General features: G+C 36.5%; 1 protein-coding gene across 2 annotated transcripts; it reads left to right on the forward strand.

The window, feature by feature from the left end:
• The first annotated feature begins 418 nt into the window (after nt 1-418).
• On the forward strand, nt 419-21,610 carry LOC140750448 (carbonic anhydrase 3). 2 transcript variants are annotated; one of them, XM_073083974.1, is made up of 9 exons: nt 419-633; nt 2,918-3,027; nt 5,225-5,299; nt 7,454-7,511; nt 8,418-8,447; nt 13,892-14,059; nt 16,881-17,128; nt 20,495-20,704; nt 21,484-21,610. In XM_073083974.1, exons 1-9 carry the CDS (start codon nt 564-566, stop codon nt 21,592-21,594), a joined length of 1,080 nt encoding a protein of 359 aa, XP_072940075.1. In that variant the 5' UTR covers nt 419-563; the 3' UTR covers nt 21,595-21,610. The 2 variants fall into 2 exon arrangements, with proteins under 2 accessions (XP_072940075.1, XP_072940076.1); XM_073083975.1 differs by lacking the exon at nt 8,418-8,447.
• Nucleotides 21,611-22,153: the final 543 nt, after the last annotated feature.

Consider the following 22,153-nt stretch of genomic DNA (forward strand, 5'->3'; position numbering starts at 1 on the left):
AGAAAACGGATTAGGCTTCAAGCAAGAAAATTAAAGCCCATGATCAGAGTACCTATTTACACTTTAAAACGCGGGTTTGGGATAGTAAGACAAACGTTGTTTTTAATTGGGACAATAAAATTGTATTAAATTATAAACCATAGATATATTACGCTACGTCAGTAGGATAATATATCTACCTATAGGTATGTAATTGGTATGAAAAGTTTCAGTTTTTATTTTCTTTTGAAAACGATATATATTTGTTAAATACCGCATTGTGAAATTAATTATATTCATTGTTTAATAAAAAATTAGGATTATGAAATAAAAGTCGTTGATCTTGGAACAATAATGAGCATATTATTTTGAGTCACTGATTATAGCCAAAGATTTCAAAGAAAGGAGGTATCTGTATTTTTTGTCCATGACAGTTATTATGAAGGCAGTGAAGTCTGTCAATATTTCACGTTATTTTCTCAATTCTCGATAAACTATTTGTCAAAGTGATATTTTCATATTGTAAGTAAAATTGGCGTTTTAGTAGATTATGTGATGTTGATAAAAGTTATATTTGTTTTCTTATGGTTCGTATAGTGAAGAGATGGCTTTTACTATTGATACTTACAACATTATTTACTTCTAATAATTCAGGTATGTTGGAATACGTATTCGTTTTAAACATGGTTGAACCCTCTGAGGTATGATTATGGCGATACCACCACCACACCTATTTCTACCTTATTACATCAGTGTTAAGCGATGCTGTGTTCTGGTTGGAAGGGTATGGTAAAGGAGACATACTTATCCGAGGCATTCCACATTAGTTTCCACGGGTTGCGTATTTGGCCGACCTCAGGTAGGAAACTAATTTTATCCGGTTAATCGCAGATGTACATGGGCGGCATTAGCCACTTACCATCAGGTGGACTGCATGTTCGTCTGCTACTCCTATATCATATATCATAAAAATTGTGACTGATTTTAAACAGGAAACCGTTTTAAACGACGTGTTCATAATATTGATATAAAAGTAAATTTCATAGGTTTAAATCGATATCTACATTAGTTGTGTATTGGGACAACTTAAAACGCCAAAATGAGTAACAGCTGCAAAATTTGTATGAATTAGACAATACGTGCAGATTTCATAAAGAATTTACATACACATATTTCACACCACATTTAGTTCAAATTAAAAACCAATTTATTCAGACATTTCTGTTCTGAATACATGAACCCTTACGGTCATTACACTTTTGACTAAAATATGTACTCGTATGTGCTCACTTTATTATTTTATTTTGATATTCACAAAAATGTTACGAATTTTCGCGTGAGCCCATATTCAAACTTTGTAAATGAAGAATATATTTAGTTTTAGTTTTCGAGCGGTCTGTTGTTTAGGTAGGTCCATATTATTATAACCTAATACAGAAATACTAATCCTCTTAACTTTTAGTCCATATTTTCGTATCAAACTCACGTACGTATGTAAACGTATTAACATGTTATTGAGTTATTGTTATGTTGTACTTTCTACAATTAATGTGGAACTTAATAAACGTAGTAGTTTTATGTATTTTACTTCATATTTTTGGATAATTTTTGTTTAATTATAAATCCTTTCATGAATGTCGCCCTTAGCACTCCCTTCAAACCAGAACACAGGAACGCTTAACACGCTTTTATTACGAACCACACAGGGTCCTACCATCCTAAATATATTATGCTACAATCATTATATTACTCCACAACGTATAAATCTTATCCTTAAAATGAATATAACGTTTTCATCCCGTAATTTCCTGAAATATTTATGGCCATAAATTCGTTATTTATATTCTTGGGACGACCTTCAGAGATAGCGGTTTTACTGCCAGCAATCAGGATCTAAATAAAAATAAAAGATGAGGTTTTATCCTAACCTGTAAAACATTGAGTTGCTTAGTTTTATGTTACTTTAATCTTGCTCAATTTTTGACCTAACTTTATGAGTATGAAAGAATATTACGCGCAATATTAACTTAATGCGGGTTTTTGATAAACTTATACATTAATTTGCCAATGATACTTAACTATTTCCTGAGATATCTTGTGAACTTTTGTGAACTTACTACTTAGTTAACATTATATCCATATTTTGTCTTAGGTGTTTCAAGGTTGTCCCTGTAGTCTCGGGACTAGAATAGGGCTACGGTATCCCCTACTGTCGTAAGAGGCGACTAAAAGGGGGCTTCTGGGGTTGCGGGTGGCAAGAGTGGGAGCTCGAACCGTCCAGCAAATAACCCCGGGAAGGACGACGTTGTGTGTGGCCGCATACCGTTGTAAACACCAGGTGTGTGGGAGGAGCGTAAACTGCTCCCCCAGGGAAGAGCCCGATTGGGGCATCGCGCTCGGAGGACGCCGGTTGTGTTCCATCGGAGATATCGGAGTTCTCCACCAAGGGCTGACGACGGCCACCGGGGGGTTTTAGTGCGGTAAAAATACCACATAAGCCGGCGTCGCTCTCACATCGTCGGGTACCTTTTGAAGGTTTCCCCCTCGTAAACAAAAAAAAAGATGTTTCAATTTTCAGATTTTATTGGTATCGTAAATGATTATTATTTTCTCTAAGCAAAGGTTTATCCCATCTTGGCTAATCCCGGAGGGCGTATCAGTAGTAAAAACGTAACCATTTGAAATATATTCATTATACTTTTCGATATTTCTGTAGCAAGTGCATCCAAGTGCGACAGTTGACATAATATGTATTTATATTGTTAACAATTTTTATGCGTGCCGGTATAGTACACACTATATTTGGATCTGGCTAGTAGTTCTCTCCTTAAGCCATCGCTATTTGAGCGAAAATAGCCATAGGTATAACATTGAGAGCAGCGCACCCATGCTTAGTACTAACTTCTGTTCTGTTATACAAGATTCGATTTTGTTGAAGGTGTGACCCAAGATCAAACAAGTTCACGTCCGAACACATTATTCGATGACGCTGATGACATCCAGAAGCAACTTGACAATGAGGCTCGCGACAGGATTAAATTTGGAAAGGTACTGCATTTTCCAAAAGATAAAAAGGTTTTTTTTATAATATAGGAGCAGCTGACGAGCATGCAGTCCACCAGATGGTAAGTGGCTTTTGCAGCCCATGGACATCTGTAATCAACATCAGATCGGATTAGATATTTCTACCTGAGGTCGGTCACAGATGCGCCGCTACCCCTGAGTACTAAGCTGGAACGCCTCGGAACAGTATGTCTCCCTTACCACACCTTCAAACCAGAACACAGCAGCGCTTAACACTGCTGTTATTAGGCAGAAATAGGGGTGGCGGTGGTACAACCGGAGTCGAACCTCAAAAGTTCTACCACGTTCAAAACGAAAAAATTTCAGCTTATCTATTTATCCAAGAACTTTACATAAGTATCTGATTTAAATTTCTACCTCCCGTATTATACACTCAGGGTACATGTTACCAGATAAGTACATAAGTCTAGAAGGTAAAATAATCCGCAACATGCCTATTTTAAGTAAAATTAAATAAAAAATGTAGGAGATACTAGGCCGCTGCCTAGGCAAGTCAGCAAGCGTTACGCAGCATGGTTGTCTGCTTTTTGTTTAATTCAACCTTTATTCAGATGGAAGTGGAACCGGCAATATGCCACTGCGTGATACGTAGTCTGGTACGCCATACGTATTATTGTTAGCATTAACATTTCACGTTCTATGGGCTCACAGTCAGCTTATTGCCAGAACCAAAAAATATGTTTGATCTAAACTTTTTGTTAAATCACGTAAATTTATAAAATTATGTACTTAATAAGCTAAAAATAAGGGTGTAGGAGTAATATTATACCTACGTAATACATTTGTTAACTATTAAGAAAAATATATTGTTGGGGAGTTCGGGTCAGCAAAGCAAACTCAGATTGTTGTTGTTCCATATATTTACCATCTTACATCAGTTACAGCACTTACAGCTAGTACTTCTATATTAGCCCCCTTTCCCTCCGCTTTTTGGCGCGCAAGCTTCCATTTTATTTTTTTAAATTCCATACCAGAATGTCATAGATACAGCCAACAATGAAACCCGAATGCAAGGTTTTTAATCCATTTTTTAAATCAGTGTTTTATTTTATTTAAACTTAATTAAAATGTAACCTTACAATATAATATCACCGAAAATATACACTTTTTAAAGGCTGCTTAGACACGCGTAATAATACGACGCCGTCGAACTCACTCAGTCCAAGCCCAGCATAATGTATTTCCTTTGATTTGCTATGACAATCGACGCGACGTTTTTCCACGTAATTTAAGAAAGATTTTGAGCAAGCATTTAGTAAAATAAACCTATTGTTAAATATTTACGCTTTTTCCTGTTTTTTGATATTATTGTACTATGTTTTATCTTCGGGTTTTTCCTTTTTATTTATTGTTATTTCAATTCTTTCATATTTATTTGAAGATATTCTTATGTTTGATGTTTAACGTCAAAATCTTTGTATACAAAACTTGTTTAGACGGTTAAATTACAACCGGTGGCGGAAATACTGAGCTTTAATCATGAATATATCTCACTTTCGAATCTTACTTTGAACAAGTGGTTAATAAGTATAGAGTGGTAAACTCGAAAAATGTATAGCGGCGGGGTAACGATTTTGGAAATACTGTTAACTGCTCACTTTGGGGATTTATTCAAGCTAAAAACTCACGGTTTGCCCGCGCGCGGACGCGTAATAGCTGTCTTTTGTTTAAATAATTGGTCAAGTGCGAGTTGAACTCGCACACTGAGGGATCCGTACCACCAAATTTCCATTTTTTTAATTTTAGTATTTGTTATCATAGCAGCATTAGTAGTAAACGGATTATGAATATTTGATCTGTGTATCTTTTACGGCTAATGTGAAAAATTCCGAAATAGCGGTTTCCTGTGTGGCGGCCCACATTTATTTTAAAGCTTCTTATTTTTCGTATTTGTTGTTTTAACAACAAACCCTTATACATATTAAAATAATTAATTGTATATCTATTACGGTTCAGTAGACAAAGCCCTGTGATAGACGGGCAGACAGCGGTGGCTTAGTAATAGGGTTTGGTCTTCACCTTTAGGGTGCGGAACCCTAAAATGTAGGTAAGGTGTACGTAGACTAGGTAGACAGGTAAGCACTCTCACAGATACTACGTGCTCAACTTACAGTTTCGAGTAAAAAATCCAACGTTAAATTCGCGATTTTTTCTTTTTCAGACGAAAACAATTTGGGTGTTTCATTTGCCGACTCAATTCCCCGAGTTCAGTACTGGTGCTCTGTCAAGGAATCCTGTAAGTAATTTTCGGGATTTTCGAGGAACGTCCCGTCTCTACAACCGTTTGTTTAACGATGGGACCTCTCTCGGTTTAATTAAAACGAAAAAGTTTAATAAGTTTCTTTTGTTTGAACGGTATTCTGAAATATGTCTTTTGTTCTTCCTGTGGTTAAGTACTATTTGAGAAATGTAAAGAACGTTGACGTGCATTCTATACATTGTATTGTATCTACAATTTACATCGTAACACATAGTACCTATATCGTAATATGCTTTGGAATAAGTTTTAAGCATCCAGATAAGGCAAACAGGCTACCCCATGGACAGCAGTGACCGTAACCTCAACCTCGTCAAACCTGGATATTTGCAATATCAGGTTTGACGAAACTTTTTTTCTCGATAGAAATTGTTATCCAAAATGGTCTCATTTCGCCTTACCTTTCACTCATTCTTTATATTGTGTAAGTAACCTTATCCTTCTTTATAGAGACAAGTCATAATTCGGTCAAGTTTTGTCCCATGGCGGTTTCTTTGTTACAATGTAACGTGTGAGGTCTCATTTAAAATACACGTGCCATCAGTTTCACGAAAATTTTCAACGCAAAAGTCATGAATATCTAGGTACCGTAAACGCACTCATAAATAAAATCCTCTCAGAATTCTGTAGAGGGAATTTTGACAGAAGCATTGAACGAGATTTCGCTAACAATGCGAAATGCAACGATACCATAGCAATTTTTCCTCTTTTCAAGGATTACTATTTCTCATTTCATGCTCTCTTTGTTACGACTGCTTAGTAGCGTAATCCTCAAAGGCCGTCCGTGTTTGACATGGACTCAAAAAGAATGCGCTCGTGGCAGCAAAGGCGACTTTACTTCCGAATTTTAACTATTTTACTTGAAACAAATCTTGGTCCTAAGTCTTTACACAAGACAAAACTCGTGTGTACTATTTTACCAATGTGTAAATCATAAATATCAATAGTATATATAAAAAATGCTGAGCATTATGCTATATTTATTATTTATGAAAATATTGTAATATACTAAAGATAGTTTAAACACACACGCGTTTCTTTGAACGAATGTAGGAGCCAATTTTTGTAAGTTAGATGAACCTGTTGTATTTGAAATTTTATAAAAACAAAAAGTCTTTTATCCGAACATAAAAAAGTCGTGAATTTGAGTAACTTGATGCCGCGCGAAGCTCCTTAATCTATTAAGAAATAAATCTCTAATCTAATCTAATCTAATCTTTATTTTTTATTGGGATCGAATAGTTCCACGTAAAACTCAGAATAAATCTGATTTTGAACGAAATTCTACAAATCTGATATCGATATTTTTATGAGATTAGCTATACTCGGAAGGAATATAAATTACATGAAACGAAAAATACCCGAGAGATTTGAATTCATGAACCTAATTCTATTAACGTTTCGTATAAGATTTGGAACGGACATTAGCATAACGTTTGGGAAATCTTTGCCAGTTTCCTTATTTTGGCCTAACGACTCCACTCACGGAAATGGCCTGTATATTTTTGGGGTTCCGTACCCAGAGGATAAAAAAGAACCCGTCTCTCACTTGGCCAATAATTTGAAATATAACTATTTCACGAAAGAACTCTTGTCGAATAACGTTAAAAACCGTGCATCAATGTGTATGTAACCATGACTGGAATTAAGGTTGTGGAAAAATTAGGGGATATATTTTTTTCTATAATAGAGGAGTAGCAGACGAGCATACAGTCCACCTGATGGTAAGTGGCTACTGCCGCCCATGGACATCTGTAATCAACCCCAGATAGGATTAGATATGACTACCTGAGGTCGGCCACAGATACGCCGCTACCCCTGAGGACTAAGCTGGAACGCCTCGGAAAAGTCTGTCTCTCTATTCTTACCACACCCTTCAAACCGGAACACAGCAGCGCCTAACACTGCTGTTATTAGGTAGAAATTATGTAGGTATTCGAAAAATATATCGTTTTTCGTTATCGTCTGCGTATTATGCAGCAGTAATAGTCCATCCATAAATAAAATAAGAAGCGGGTAAAATGTAAATTAAATAAAGAAATAAATAATGCACTGTAGTTATGCAGATATTTCCTTATTTTATTTTCAGTTCAATACCGAAACTACAATCTTAATAACTATGTCTACTTTCAGGGCGCGAAACCTAGATGTGCAATATTGAAACCAAGACATAAATCAAAATTAATATCAGGTAAGGTTTAATGTTTTATACGTAGGTAAAAAATATGAATCATTTTGAAATTATTTCCTAACAAATGACTTTACTTTTGCTAATTCTAATTTTAATTATCTTTTATTATTTTTCCTTGTCCTTTCAAAATCAGCTTAACGTTATGTTTCCAAAGGTATAAAAATCTTGGTATTGAACCCCTAGAGTACTTTAAGTCTTAAGATCTTTTAATTTTTATTCTGGGACACGTTTCCAATACAGGACAGGAATGGATTAATTAAGATCAGTCGTTTTTCCCATTTACAGGTTATTTTGTATGATTTAAGTGCCAGATATGCGCACTGTCCTCCTAATGATAAGAGGTTACCACCGCCCATGAATGTCTGTAATCGATTACACTTACTACCTGAAATTAATCATAGACGCATTGTCACTACTGACCACTAAGATGATTGTTTTATGTGTAAAGCACCCAGCATCCAGACCCTTTCACCAAAACGAGAGAACTGTGTTACGCTAGAAATATGCTTTAGAGTTCTTAAAAAAGGTGTGTGAAGTCTACTAATGCCAAGTTGCTCATGGTCAACACGATTAAATTACCTAAATCTGTCTCATTCTGACAAGAGACCTGATTCCCCAAAGTGATACAGTAATGGGTTGACGACCACAGATGCCCATGGGCGGTAATAATCATTTACCATCATATAAATTGTGTGCTTATTAATATTTTCTACCTGAACACATTTGATCAATATGGATTTGTATGAGCGATAGCTTGTAAGCCCTTCATTTATTTTATTCGTTTCCCGTATACTCCGAGGTCTCATACCAATATCCCATCTACAGCATTGTGTTACGGTTTATTATTGTTTCCGTCCCCATTTGGTTTATACGGAAGTAAATCAATATGGAATGTTTTCATTACAGCCGCTGGGATTAAGGAGTGGGATTATGCGAGTGAGTTTACTATTATTTGGTGTATTGAGTACCTACTGCACGACTATGAATCAATGCATGAATTGTATTGTCGATTGTAGAGCTTTGTCATGGAGTATATAAAAGCTGACTTTTATTATTTATGGTGTCATGTTCTTATGACTTATTTTGATGACAAGGTGTTTTGGTATCTGTAGTTCAAGATTTAGGTTTAGTGCTAATGTGCATTTGCTTATTGGTAATTTAGTAGATATATGTATTATTGTGTAGTGATTTATAATAAGTATGGAAATATAGCTATTGGAGTAATTTTTATAAAAGCAGATAGCAGCTAAAGCGTAGGCATAAGAAGTAAAGCGTAGAAGCGACGTAGTAGCAGCGTAGCAGGTTAATTCACTAACAATTTTAAAAACGTAGCACACAAGGTGTAAAATATACTACGTGCCTAGAGACACCTATGAGATTTTTGAACTTGTCAGCTGTTTAAGGTTCCTCACGATCACTAGACGGTGTGGCGAGCGTCAAGCTCACCTGGGCGGAGCCCAACGGGGCACCGCGCTAAGAGGACTCCGGTTGCGTTCCGTTGGAGATCCCGGAGTCCTTTACGCAGCGCCAAGGAAGGCCACCAGGGGGGTTTTAGTGCCGTAAGAGTCCCACATAACCCTGTGTCGCTCCCACGGCACTGGGTACATTTTTAAGGTTTCCCCCTCGTTAACAAAAAAAAAAAAAGGATTTCTCACGATGTTTTTTGGCTGTCAAAGCACATAACTTTGAAAAATCAGAGGTGTGTGCCTGGGTTTTAAATCACGGACCCGTCGGCGCTCGAGAAGTCGAGTTTTAAACAATCGGCTATCATTGTTTAAAATGTTGATTTATGGTAATAATACATTCGGCGAACCAATGTTATTTCAACAGTAATTAGAATATACGGTATGAATTATGTTTTACAGAGAATATCATTATCTATGCATAATTGGAATTGACGTTGATAACTAAATTAAATTATTCACTGGCTTTATTAGAATATAATATTCTATTGTGTCTTTAAATATTATTAAAGGTTATATGGGCCGTTGAAACATTTGATATAGGTTAGACCCTAACCCATACATTCATCCATCAATCTGCATTAGACCAACTAATTATAGAATAGAATAATCGTGTTTTTTGTCCAAAAAAAGCGATTCTTCTAATCGATAAGGAGCAATCTAGCGATCGATCGATACCAGAAAATCGAGGTTTTAACTTTTTATGTAGTAATTGCTCTTAGAAATCGATAACAATCTAATTCTCGATACCTTCTAACATACTGGAATTACGCTAATCTATCGTCGATTTTACAGTTCTGAAATCCTTAGCGTTCGAGCCATGGCAGCATAACTACTTCACGCACTCGTAAAAATAAGGGTCAGTCTTTTTTCGTTATATTAATTTTACGACAGTTCCTCACAAAAACTTGTTGAGGGCTCTCCTGTTGGCAATAGAATTGAGATGAATGTGTGAAGCTTATCTCTTTAATCATCGTAAAATTTGAAGTCGTTTCAAGGGAGTGCCAAAATGAGCCTAGACAAATTGAATGAAAACCTAATTATTAGTCTAATGAGAAATGTAAAAAATATAACTTTCTAATTGAGGTAATGCCGTAATGATAAATATTAAAAGTTAGTTATATACTTGTAACATGAACTATGACTAAGTAGGATTCGCTAAGGATACTAGGATTCGCCACAGTTGCGTGGCTAGTCCTGAAGACTGGAATTCCCCTTACCACACCCTTCAACACCCAAAACACGGCAGCGGGGAACATCACTCTCATAGGCAGAAATAAGTGTGGTGGTGGTGTTACCGGAGTCGAATCACAGAGGGTTATTCTACCTTCAAAAACTACTTCAAGGTCTAGCTACAACTGTCTGGCTTCTTATTATGATTAGGGCTTAATTAAAATTCTTGTTTACCAATTACTTTATCTTGAACTAAACTCTTAATTTCAAATAACGACTGTTATTTGGTCTCTGTTATTTGGTAATATTATAAAATATCATTTTAAAATTATTACATCAAAGAAAATAAAAATCCTTAAAAATACCTTTGTAGGTATTTGAAGGGAGAGTTGTCGGCGCTTGCACGTTTTAAAACATAGGCATTGTAAACATTGCGGGCATGCAGGGAAAACTAAATTGGAAATTCAAGTTAGAAAAATTTAAGTGTTAGTTTAAGCAAAAGAAATAAGTTCACATACTCTCTAGGAATGCATTGGTTTTTTACATGATAAAAAACCTAATACTAGAAAGAAATACTACCAGAAAAACTAGTCCTTTAAAGGTTGAATCAAAATCTCGGCAGCCTAAAATCATTATGGTTCACGATAACCATATCATTCTATCACTTTAATTGGTCATAGAGGCCATGTATGTTTCTGTATAACTCATAATTAGTAAATAATTGAAATAAAATGTTGGTTATGGAAACAGAGACATTGTTATCTATAGATTTACGATAAAACTTTTTACAAGTAAAGAAATATTAATATGGAAAATATTAGTACGAGTATTTCTTTTGCGACATAAACTTTAAAGTCGGTCAAAGCTTTTTGGCGAAAGTCATGAAAGGTGACTTTAATCTCGCGAAGTTAAAAAGTATGGACAAAAATGAAACTTACTAGCACTAATTAGCAAAGTTTAAGATGAATGGAAGATAATCCTGATTTTTAAAAATTAAATATATTCAGTAAATGTCGCCTGGATCTTTTACTCCCTCGCAATCACTTCATAAGTTAATTAACATTATAATTTTAACTATCTTCACTGTCTTTAGGTTTTTTTAACTTTTCACGGATGAATGGATGAAATAAAAATATTTATATCACGGCGTGCGTAAATGGACGTTTTACGCACGCTTCGCGTGCGCAAAACCCCCATTTCCGACCCCGTAATATAAAATTTTATACAACACGCGGACGAAAAATGTTTTTCTGACTCGTGTGATTGCAGTCCTCGCCTGCGGCTCGGCCTGCAAACTCACACTTGTCAGAAAAAATTTTTTCGTCCTCGTATTGTAATGTACTATTTTAGGTACATGCCTTTTTATATGACCTATATCAATTTGTTGTGCAATGAGTTCAGGGTTTGATTCCTGGTGAAATGTGATCCAACAAAATTCAGTTTTTGTTTGGAGAGTAAGCATTTGCAGTCTTAAGTCGCTGGCCAGTGCGGGTAGTAGATGGTAGAGTAGGAGCAGTTGTATATTGTATACGGAACTTTAATTTACATCAATGTCAGGCATATTGTCTCCACGATGTTTACCTTCACCATTATAGCGAGTGTTAATTACAAATTATAATACTTATAAAATATAGTTACTAAACAAGATATCCGTATCCAGTAACTTCACTAAATCAAACCACTAGGCTTTAATTTTTACATTTTTCATTCTTCAGAAATATTGCTTTAGAACTCCCCGAACTTCAAACAATGAGTTTCCTCTACTCTTAAAACTGCATGTAAATCTAACCCTTTCATATGGTAAAAAGGCTCTAAAAGAATTTAGAGTACTCGTACCTACAAAACGCGAGCGTTTCCAGCCGACGTAGTTTATTCGGAAATTCGGAATAGTTTTGACTGCGAAATTTTCGGCAGAATTTAATCTTGCATGGAGGGTATGCACTTTCGAATGCGATATGCATACGAATATTTCGGATCATAACTTTCCGGATATTCGCGCTCCACTCGAAATTTAATATTATATTTTGGAGCTACACTTGTTGTTTATCAAGTTGAAATATCGCAAGCAAGGTCATCCGATGTTTTCCGTTCTGTCCGTTTGCCGGCTGTGATTATTTCCAAGTGAGACTGGAGTCCTGAGCTCATGTATGTTTTTATTGAAAGGTGTACACAAACATGCAGACCACCTGATGATAAGTGATCATTGCCGCTTACGGACATCTGTAATTAACTCCATATAAAACATACCATCTAAAACAACTCACATATGTGTTGTCACTCCTGAGAACTAGGATGGCTGCTTAACACGTTCCCTGCGGCATAGATTTTTCTGTACTTTCCATTACTGCGTTACGAGTTGTTTTAAACCTCGTCCTATACCCGACATTGTGGCGGCACGAGGCGTATTAAATCCCACCGCCCGAAGGAGACTAAAATCCTTTTTTTGGCGCCAAATAAGATAAAATGGACGACTTTTGTATTGATTATTATTAACAATGAGTTGATTAACCTAGATCTGCCACCGCCCTTGGTCAAATTAGTTAGTTTAGATTCTATGGGTAAAATAAAATGTGGGGTCTAATGCACCTCGGCCCGCACTGAAAAATGGCAGGTTTCGATATAATTTAGTGATGGGAAAATAAATATCGATTTTATTTTATTGTTTTTATTTATCAACGTTATGGACAGAATGAATACAAAAAGGGGAAAAGTTATGGATGTTTTTCATTGAAACATTTCAGACAATAAGGTTTTTTGCAAACAGTGCATTCCGTGAGATTTTTTTTTTGGTTTTTTTGTCTGCCTCACGACATGTCAAGAATGTGCGGAGTTTTTCGTAGCATCCGACACATCTCTTCTTCTTTGGACCCTTATCGAGATGATGTGCTTTCTTTGCAGTGGATTCTGAAAAGTAGGAGCGAGTAGATTAGGGTAAAGAGTAATCGGAATACTCGGTAACGATTTTGCCTACGTTTCCTATATCAATAATGTAGGTACTTAACTTCTGTTTGAACCATAAGAGGAAACGTAATTATCTATAATATAATTTCTTACTATACGGATATACGCCTAGCCTGCCAAGTCTCACTACTGGACTTTCACCTAGACAGAGTATATTTGTGACTTACCTGTTTTTGAAATATCTTCCTGTATTCTGATTTTGGCTCAGATTTTTCAACCGGTTTTTCTTCATCTTCCTCCATGATCAACTTTTTTCGGTAACGTTTCGACATGATAATTTTCAACACAAAGATAGCCTCGACTGCGTTGCACAACACTAACCACGTGAAGGTAGCGTGGGGTGCGGTACGAGGTGCGTGGGGAAACGAGGCGTTCGCAACCTCGTTCCGCACTGTGTTAGCATTATTATTTGTTCAGTGCGGCACGAGGTCTAACAAACCCGACATTAGGTTGGTGTACCATAGAACTAGGAATCAGTAGCACATCACAAACATATAGTTATCACTCTCCTACACTGAACCAGACAGAAGTTATGCCTCTCGCACCACAGAGAAGTTAAAGTTTTTTCTTACCGCTATAACGACCAGACATGGACGAGGTGTTTTAAGCCGCGTTCCGCAGCTAACGTGTTAAAGAAAGAAAGAAAGAAATTGATCGTTTCATATGTAAGTTAGCCGATATAAATAGAAATGCAAAAACTAGAAACTACTTTTGATTACCACTTTAATTACGTCTTCTATTCAGACGCACATTAACATATTAACATACATGACTTATCATCAGATCAAAGCAAGTGGCCTGCTTCATATCCTGACTGCGGAGGCGGGTCGCAGTCGCCAATCGACCTTCCAACTCGAGGCCTCATCAAGGCCAGAGCCGGTCGTCCTTTGGTCTTCAGCAACTATGATTCCATGCCTAAAAGCCTCACTCTGCGCGATGATGGAAAGAGATGTAAGCTTAAACTGTTTTGCAAAATATTAATTGGTAGAAATGTATAAAAATATATGGTAGACCCTTTGGAGTTTTGTCAGTGGTGGCACCGCTACTTATAACAGTAGCTACTGTGTAAGAGGGGCGTGGTGTTGCAGTGACATTTAAAGATATTCTATCTGTGGTTGATTGCAGATATCCGTGAGCGGTAGTGATAATTTAACATCAAAATTTCAATTGAAAGCGTGTTAGGGAGACACATCTGAGATATTGCAAATTAGTCCTTAGAAGGTGCGTTGTACCTTCTAAGGATGTCTTTGCCCGGATGTCCTTGGGCAGTAATAGCTTACCATCATGTGGACTTCATGCTTATCTGCTAATTGAACGATGATATAAATAAGACAAGCAATACTATTTTTATACTTAAAATTCAAATTTATCGTAGTATTAAAGAAACCTCGATGTAAAGAAATTACTGGTATACGATATTTGATATTGTATTCGCTACAATATCTTCGCTTAGCTAAATAATAGTTTTCAAAGATCGACAAGACTCAACGCAAGGGAACCAACCGTTTGGGACACCGAAAACAAATCGCCGATTTCTAATCTAATAAATCATTTGTCCCTAACAAAGCATTCCGTCAACGTCGAGCTCTGCACCGGCGTCAATAACCATCACTTACATTGTTTCGTTAAAATTCATGTCACGTTGCTGTATCTGAACTTACTTATCTTTACGTTTGAAGTAACAACACTTCACCGGGTTTCATTGAGTGGAGGTTTAATAGAAGATAGGATTATCTCGCTACGGTGGCAAATTAATTTAATAAATTATTCAGACGTGATGATGCATTGAACGAAGCTTACCGATTTCGCATTCAGAATTAACAGCGGTAATGGGGTGGTAATGCGTTGTCAGGTTTTTATGTAACTGGTGCTCTCAATGTACATCTTTTATTTATTTGTTTTGTGTCTAAGGTGGTAGAACCCTGTGTGATTCGACTCGGGTGGCAGCACTGCCACATCTATTTACCCCTCATAAAACGGAAAGATCCATAGAACTTAGGTAGACTTTAATCTTATCTGCGGTTGATTGCTGATATCGTAAGTTATATTTTAGTTTCACGAATTTATAAAGATGTTTGCTTATGAAAATCTGCTCGCTACCACCTTCGTTGAAGCAAGTTCCTTAGGATTGTATCTTCGCGCTTCTGAGAAATGCTGAGATATTTAAGTGGTGTATTCAGGCTACGATAAAAGCTGTAAAATATAACCGGAAGGAAGTAAAATATGCATAAATAATTTAATATTGCGTAAATAGAAAAATATATTGATAGGTAGTCGATAATGTTACTTCGAGTTTGATCGTAGACATATTACCTAGGAGGAATATTATTTTGATATTTTGTGTAAAAAAAGGAAACAAATGGGTGGTAGTATCAGAATGGTCCGACGAGGGAGGTAGCATCGCTACGCTTATTATTGACGTGAGCAGTTCTTGTGCCTCGGCGAAAGAGTGTGTAGGTAGGTATATGTATGTCAGCTGACTTACTTACTATTATGTGGCGACCATCTTAATCCTAGGAATACAAGCACATGTGTAATAGGCTTCACATAGAATCCCAGTTCTATATACAACGATATATAGAACTAGTTAAAAATACCTAGGAGCGGCATCACATAGACAATTCCTAATGAAAGCGTCTTCGTTTGACAATTTGATCTTACTCAGGCAAAAGTTGGAACACGTGCTAAATGTGCAATCTAATTACACTCAAGCGGATACGCTGAGACCAACTATTCGTAGCTTCAGGTTGCGACAAAGTTTGTCACCGAATTTGGTTTAATTTGTATCCAACGGGGATCCTGTTTCGAATCGAGTTTAATACGGGTGAGGTATAGCAAAGATAGAATGCTAATCTATCTTATTATTGAAAAGATATAAAGGTATAAGTAGTTTTAACTGCATTTGCAACTGTGAACGGATTTATGAGAATCTACATAGTTCATTATATTATAGTATAAAAGTCAGTGGAAAATTGTCGGTATTAACTTTGGCTTCTATTCGGTTTCCTTTTCTGATTTTAGATCAAAACATTCGAAATACAGATAATTGATCGCTTACTTTGATGGTGTAGGAAATTATGAAAATTCTGAGTAAACATCGACTGTTCATACGGTATACTTTTGATTAATGATTATTTACTTACTTATTGATTTAAAACTGAAATAAAATATTAAATCCTATCTGAAAGTTCTTCGTAATTGTTTTTTTTTTATACAATATAGGAGTAGCAGACGAGCATGAAGTCCACCTGATTGTAAGTGGCTACTGCCGCCCATGGACATCTGTAATCAACCTCAAATAGGATTAAGTATTCCTACTTGAGGTCAGGCACAGATGCGCCGCTACCCCTGAGTACTAAACTGTAACGCCTCGGAAAAGTATCGATAAAGTCTCCCTTACCACACCTTCAAACTGGAACACAACAACGCTAAACACTGCTGTTATGAGGCAGAAATAGATGTGGCGGTGCTGCCGCCGGAGTCGAACCACAAAGGGTCCTACCACCTTCACCTTGTGTTATTTTAAATATTGAAGCATACTCGTACGTTGCGTTGTGTTAGTGACATCGAATGTTCCATTTTCCAAGTGTCATGCTCATGACGGTACAACAACCTGACGGCTTGTTACAAATTCATCGTCGTCATGATTTGGACGTAATTTGTCTACGTTATTAAATCGGCGATTCAGTATCTATATTTTATTTGGCATTCTATATTTTATTTAAACTGATATTAATTTATTCAAAAAATAATGCTCGCATTCTGCTTCCAGTAATCCTCTTCGGAACCTGGAAGCGAAACGAGCGCCCTCTGGTGTACGGCGGGGCAGCACACAGTCGGCGATACCTCTTCCATTCCTTGATCCTCCACTGGCCGTCAGAACACTTTGTTGGTGGCTTCCAGTACCCAATGGAGAGCCAGGTCATCCATATCTCAGCGGAGTATAGCAGTCTATCTGAAGCTATTGAGGCATCTGCTAGAGACCCATTGGCTATACTTGGTATCGCCAATTTGTATAAGGTACAACTAAATGTCTAAAATTTCTTAATATTTTTTTAATTCCACCAGCTCAAGTTTTCGGCACTAGACAAAGTTACATACTAGTTATGTTTTGCGTCGGGATGCAGCAGCCAGGATACAGAAATACCTATATATGTATTTAATCAAAACCGAATATTACGAGTTATTGATTAAATCTAACTTAAATTATAACTACATAACTATCCTAAGTGATTGCCTGGGGCGATGTTAGCATCCAGAGTGAATTCCCACGTTCGGGACTATGTGATGGAAACGGAGCGGTAGTGCGGAGTCAGCGTTCTCACGGCACAGCGGTTGTGCAGGATCGGATGACTTCTTCATAATTTTGTTTAAGGCGAATGCCCAACTATGGTGGTTAATGCCAATATATAACATACTTTCTGTTAATTGAAATCATCATTATTTGTAACCATCTAATTATGATCATGAAATTTCTATTAAGTATATAAAAATACATATTATTATAAAATGTGCACCCGAAGCCAAAATATTATAAATGTTTTGAAGATCGCAGTTCTAAGCAAGTACTTTTATGTTATTAAACGGATATCCTCCGTTATCAGGTTATGTGTTAGGAGTATTTTTCCAAGACCGACCCCGACGATCACAGATAATCACATATGGATTTACTCGGATATGATACCAAAGAAACCCACAAAATGATGAGTCACGCGCGTTGTCCCTTGAGTTTTTCCTGCGAAAACTCTCTTAGTTACCTCTTCGACGCTTAGACAGCTTGCATGAGCAAAATATTGTAAGGCTGGTTTATGTGTTGCAAGTTGCTCAATTATCAGCAGACCGCTGCGCGCATTGTGCTGCCTGCTCGTATTAGACGGTATTCATGTATAACTCTGCTCGTCTGTCTTGTCTGCATGAATACCAAATCTAATGCGAGTTGTCGCCTAATGCGATGACGAGTACTCAACGTACTTTGATAAAAAAAAATGTCATAACTCGCAACTCACTGTCTGAACGGTGCGAGTAATGTGCAATCTATGTGCAAGCTGCAGTCAGGCGAGGAGACAATTTAAAGAAAATTTTGAAGTAACTTGGATGCTAGTATTTATCTTACTCGCACATATGAGTGGCTTGTAAGATATAATTATAACATGACGTAAGACTGTGCAAAAAGAGCTCTCCATCAAAGCCGGCGATGCATTGGCGACTCCTTTGGTGTTGCAAATGTACATAGGCGACGGTGGCTTTCCATCAGGTAGCTTGTCTGCCTCATAGTTAGGTATAACTATAAAAAATATCTTTTCGATAAAAGTCATTCGCCACTCGCACGCAAGCTCGCAACGTGTAAATCACCCGTATTAAAATGTATTTTATGTTATTAAGGTAGATATTTACATGTCATTTGCGTGAATATACGAGTAAACATTTGTGCCACGCTTTCCTTTGAGCCAATTTCCTTATGAAATTAAACTGGAGAGGCAGATGAAAAGGTTCATGATTTATCTGATCATGAAATGCCATATTTTTCCTATGTTATATTTTATTTACTCTTTTTACAGTCGAATATATTTGATTTCACGTAATAGATCAAAGGATAGCAAGCAATAAGCAATCCTAAAACATAAATCATGTACAAACAACCTGTTAAATAATTATTCTGTAATTTTTTACCGTTATCTAAAAGAAATTTGAGTAGGAGTATATAACCACACTCATATAATATTATCAATTGCTCAACTTGAAGGTACTTCATAGATTTACAAAAACTAAAATAATTTAGTGATGTATATTTATCAATCAGTTCTTATCATTTCAATTAATTTTCTTCAACACCCCATTAAAAATTACAGTTTATTAACATTTTTCCACGAATTATTTATTTTCCCTTATTAAAGAAGATCGCGTGTTCGTTAAACTTTTAACAGCTGTCACTTGAATGATAACAACTTTGTATTTCCCTTATCTCTGGACATTTCATTAAAACTGATTTAGAAATGACAGCTCCATTTTTCTTCGGAAATGCTTTGTCTTTTAAATACCTTTAAATAAATTCTATCTCTCAATGTTTCTTTTTATAAATACCTAAGATTTGCTCGCGGTTTTGATGATAAATGGTATTCCAACTCTTAATATGAAATATTACAAATTTATAAATAAGTATTACATGTTATCATTTTAAGTTTTTTGTCACCGTGAAGTGGTGTCCTTTGTGTTTGGTCTAAGATTGTAATGATTTATCCAAATGGCTTCAAAATCCAATGGTTTAGGGAAAACAACTTCCTGTGACTTACTGCTTCACTGTAAGGGTTTAATTATTTATTTGCAACAAATAACTTTACAATTACGGTTCTCTTTCCCTTTGACTTTATCTGAAATTTCAGTTAGGTACTGGTCATATTGCGAGCGAGGAAGTGTGGATGTATATTTTCTCTTTCAACTCTGTTCATTTGTTCAATTTGTTAATTGTTATATAATTGTTATATAATACAGACCTCACAAACTATTTACGTTATATTAAGTGGCTACTGTCGGGTTGTGCCGTACATCTATTCAACGTCAGTTACAGGGACGATAGTAATACGAGTACACATACTAAAAATTATAATATAAATTTCGGTTCAAGAGATAGAGTCCTGTGCGTGACGGACAGATAGGGAAAGTTTAGTAAAAGGGTCCATTTTTATCCTTTTAAAATAGGGCCCTAGAAACATTGTTTTAATCCAATTTATACTATTTGAGTCTGGCAGAGTTATATAGAGATCTGAGTAGTGTTACCGCAATCCTTCAATCTTTATTTAAATGCAAATTGCTCTATCCACGTAATTTCGTTATAAATACTTAATAATGTTGACTCCTTAATTGTAAAACTTCCTCTTATTTCCTTAGTTACTGTTCTTAAGCAGAATTCGATGCCAATTATTATTGTAACCGGAAGTATTTTGCCAGTTGATTTACTTATATTTTCTGAGAAAAACATCATTGTACTACTTTCCTTTTGATTTAAAGAAAAGTAGGTACCAAGTTTGCGAAATAAACTGTCTTAAATGAACATCGTTGTTATTTAATCATTAGAATACCACACATTTGGAATATAAACCATATCTAACTTTATATTCAAGGAATATCTAATGATGGGCTTACTTTGTACTTTTCCTTTAATTAAAGATATTTCTATAAATTTATTACACAAATATATTTCTCTCATTTGTCGTTGAATATTCAGATCAAATACAAATAAATACAATATAATGTAAATATATACTTACTACGAGCCTCGTATAGATTATACTTTTTTATTTCCTGGTTAATATGTAACTCCTATCATACTCCTATTTAAATGAATGTATTTTATTATGCAGAATCCGTTAATTTATTCTACTATTCCAGTTCGGAAACCACACACAGTCTTGCATCAGCGAGGTGCTCAAAGCCAGTACCGATACGGGCGTTGGAGACAGGTCCATACCACTGCGACCCTTAAGTGCCTTCAGCCCTCCGTTCAAACAGTACGTCACATACCAAGGGTCGTTGACCGTGCCACCTTGCACGGAGTCCGTATTGTGGATGGTGCGAGCCAGGAGCTTGACTATGACTAGGGTAAGTTTCGACTATTTTTAGGGTCACTTAGAAGGAGGTCTCAAGTAGGTACTGTATTGGAACCAAGAGTGTTACACCTATTTCTGTCTTACGACAAGTGTTAGGCTCTAATGTGTTCGGATTGGTAGCGTGCTAAGTGAGTACCTATTCAGTAGTCACTAACATAAAGATTAGTTCTCAGTTTAAGGGTAACGGATTACATAGTAAGGGAGATAGACTTTAAAAGTTTCTTCAACTTAATCCTCAGGTGAATCGACGTATCTGTAGACAACTTTAGGAAGACATACTTTTCCGAGACGTTCCACCTTAGTGCTCAGACGTAGCGGCGCGTCTGTGGCCGAACTCAAGTAGGAATATCTAACCCCAGATAGGTCTGGGGTTGATTAAAGGTGACAGAAAAAAAAACTTCAAGTAGAATTCCAATCATATTTGAGTTTAGGCGGCAGAGATGACTTTTTTTTATAATATAGGAGTAGCAGACGAGCATGCAGTCCACCTGATGGTAAGTGGCTCCTGCCGCCCATGGACATCTGTAATCAACCCCAGATAGGATAGATATTTCTACCTGTGGTCGGCCACAGATGCGCCGCTACCCCTGAGGACTAAGCTGGAACGCTTCGGAAAAGTCTGTCTCCCTTACCACACCCTTCAAAACGGAACACAGCACCGCGTAACACTGCTGTTATTAGGCAGAAATAGGTGTGGTGGTGATGCCACCGGAGTCGAACCACAAAGGGTTCTACCACCTTCCACTTAACATCAAATTGTTTTTTTTCCAGATTACTGGTGCATTAACCCGTTCGTTGTTGGCGCCCGGCGGGGAGCAACGGTGGACATTACTGCGACAGCCGCATGCCCGCAATGACAGGAAAATTTTCTTCTTCAATTGAACTCTAAATAATCGAGGTAATAATTAATTTACTTGTTACATAGGCTTGTGTTCTTCATTGCAGGTGGTTCATTCATTTACAGGTGATAGAACTCTGTGTTTCGACCCCAGCGGCACCACCGCCATACTTATTTCTCCTAGTTATACTGGTTTAAAGGATGTGGTAAGGGAGACATACTATTCTGAGGCTTTCCAGCTTAGTCAGGAGTAGTGGCGGAACTGTGGCCGACTTCAAGTAGAAATCTAATCTTATCTGGGGTTGATTACAGATGTCCATGTGCGGTAGTAGCCACTAACGATCAGGAGAAATGCATGTTGATCTGCTACTCCTATATTATAAAAAAAAGTTCACAAGTAATTTTAATCTTTTACTCTTACAATTTTCTCAAGATCACAAGGAAATATGATTAGCAATTTACGTATCACCGAGATTTTATAAAGAAAACCGCTCAACCCATTTATATTTTATAATAGGTCTGTAAGCATCTACATATATTCTGGTTTTAATAGTGCACTGATTTCTCTGACATTTTGAGTTGATGACCTATATCCCCTGACCT

The sequence above is a fragment of the Epargyreus clarus genome, unplaced genomic scaffold, assembly GCF_041222505.1.
Source record: "Epargyreus clarus isolate Ecla_fem2 unplaced genomic scaffold, WU_Ecla_fem_2.2 ptg000019l, whole genome shotgun sequence".
Lineage (NCBI taxonomy): Eukaryota > Metazoa > Arthropoda > Insecta > Lepidoptera > Hesperiidae > Epargyreus > Epargyreus clarus.

Coding starts and splice junctions, on each gene's coding strand:
- LOC140750448 (XM_073083974.1), top strand. CDS start 564: ATGGTTCGTATAGTGAAGAGATGGCTTTTACTATTGATACTTACAACA. Junction 634..2,917: donor ATTTACTTCTAATAATTCAG/GTATGTTGGAAT, acceptor ATTTTGTTGAAG/GTGTGACCCAAGATCAAACA. Junction 8,448..13,891: donor TAAGGAGTGGGATTATGCGA/GTGAGTTTACTA, acceptor ACTTATCATCAG/ATCAAAGCAAGTGGCCTGCT.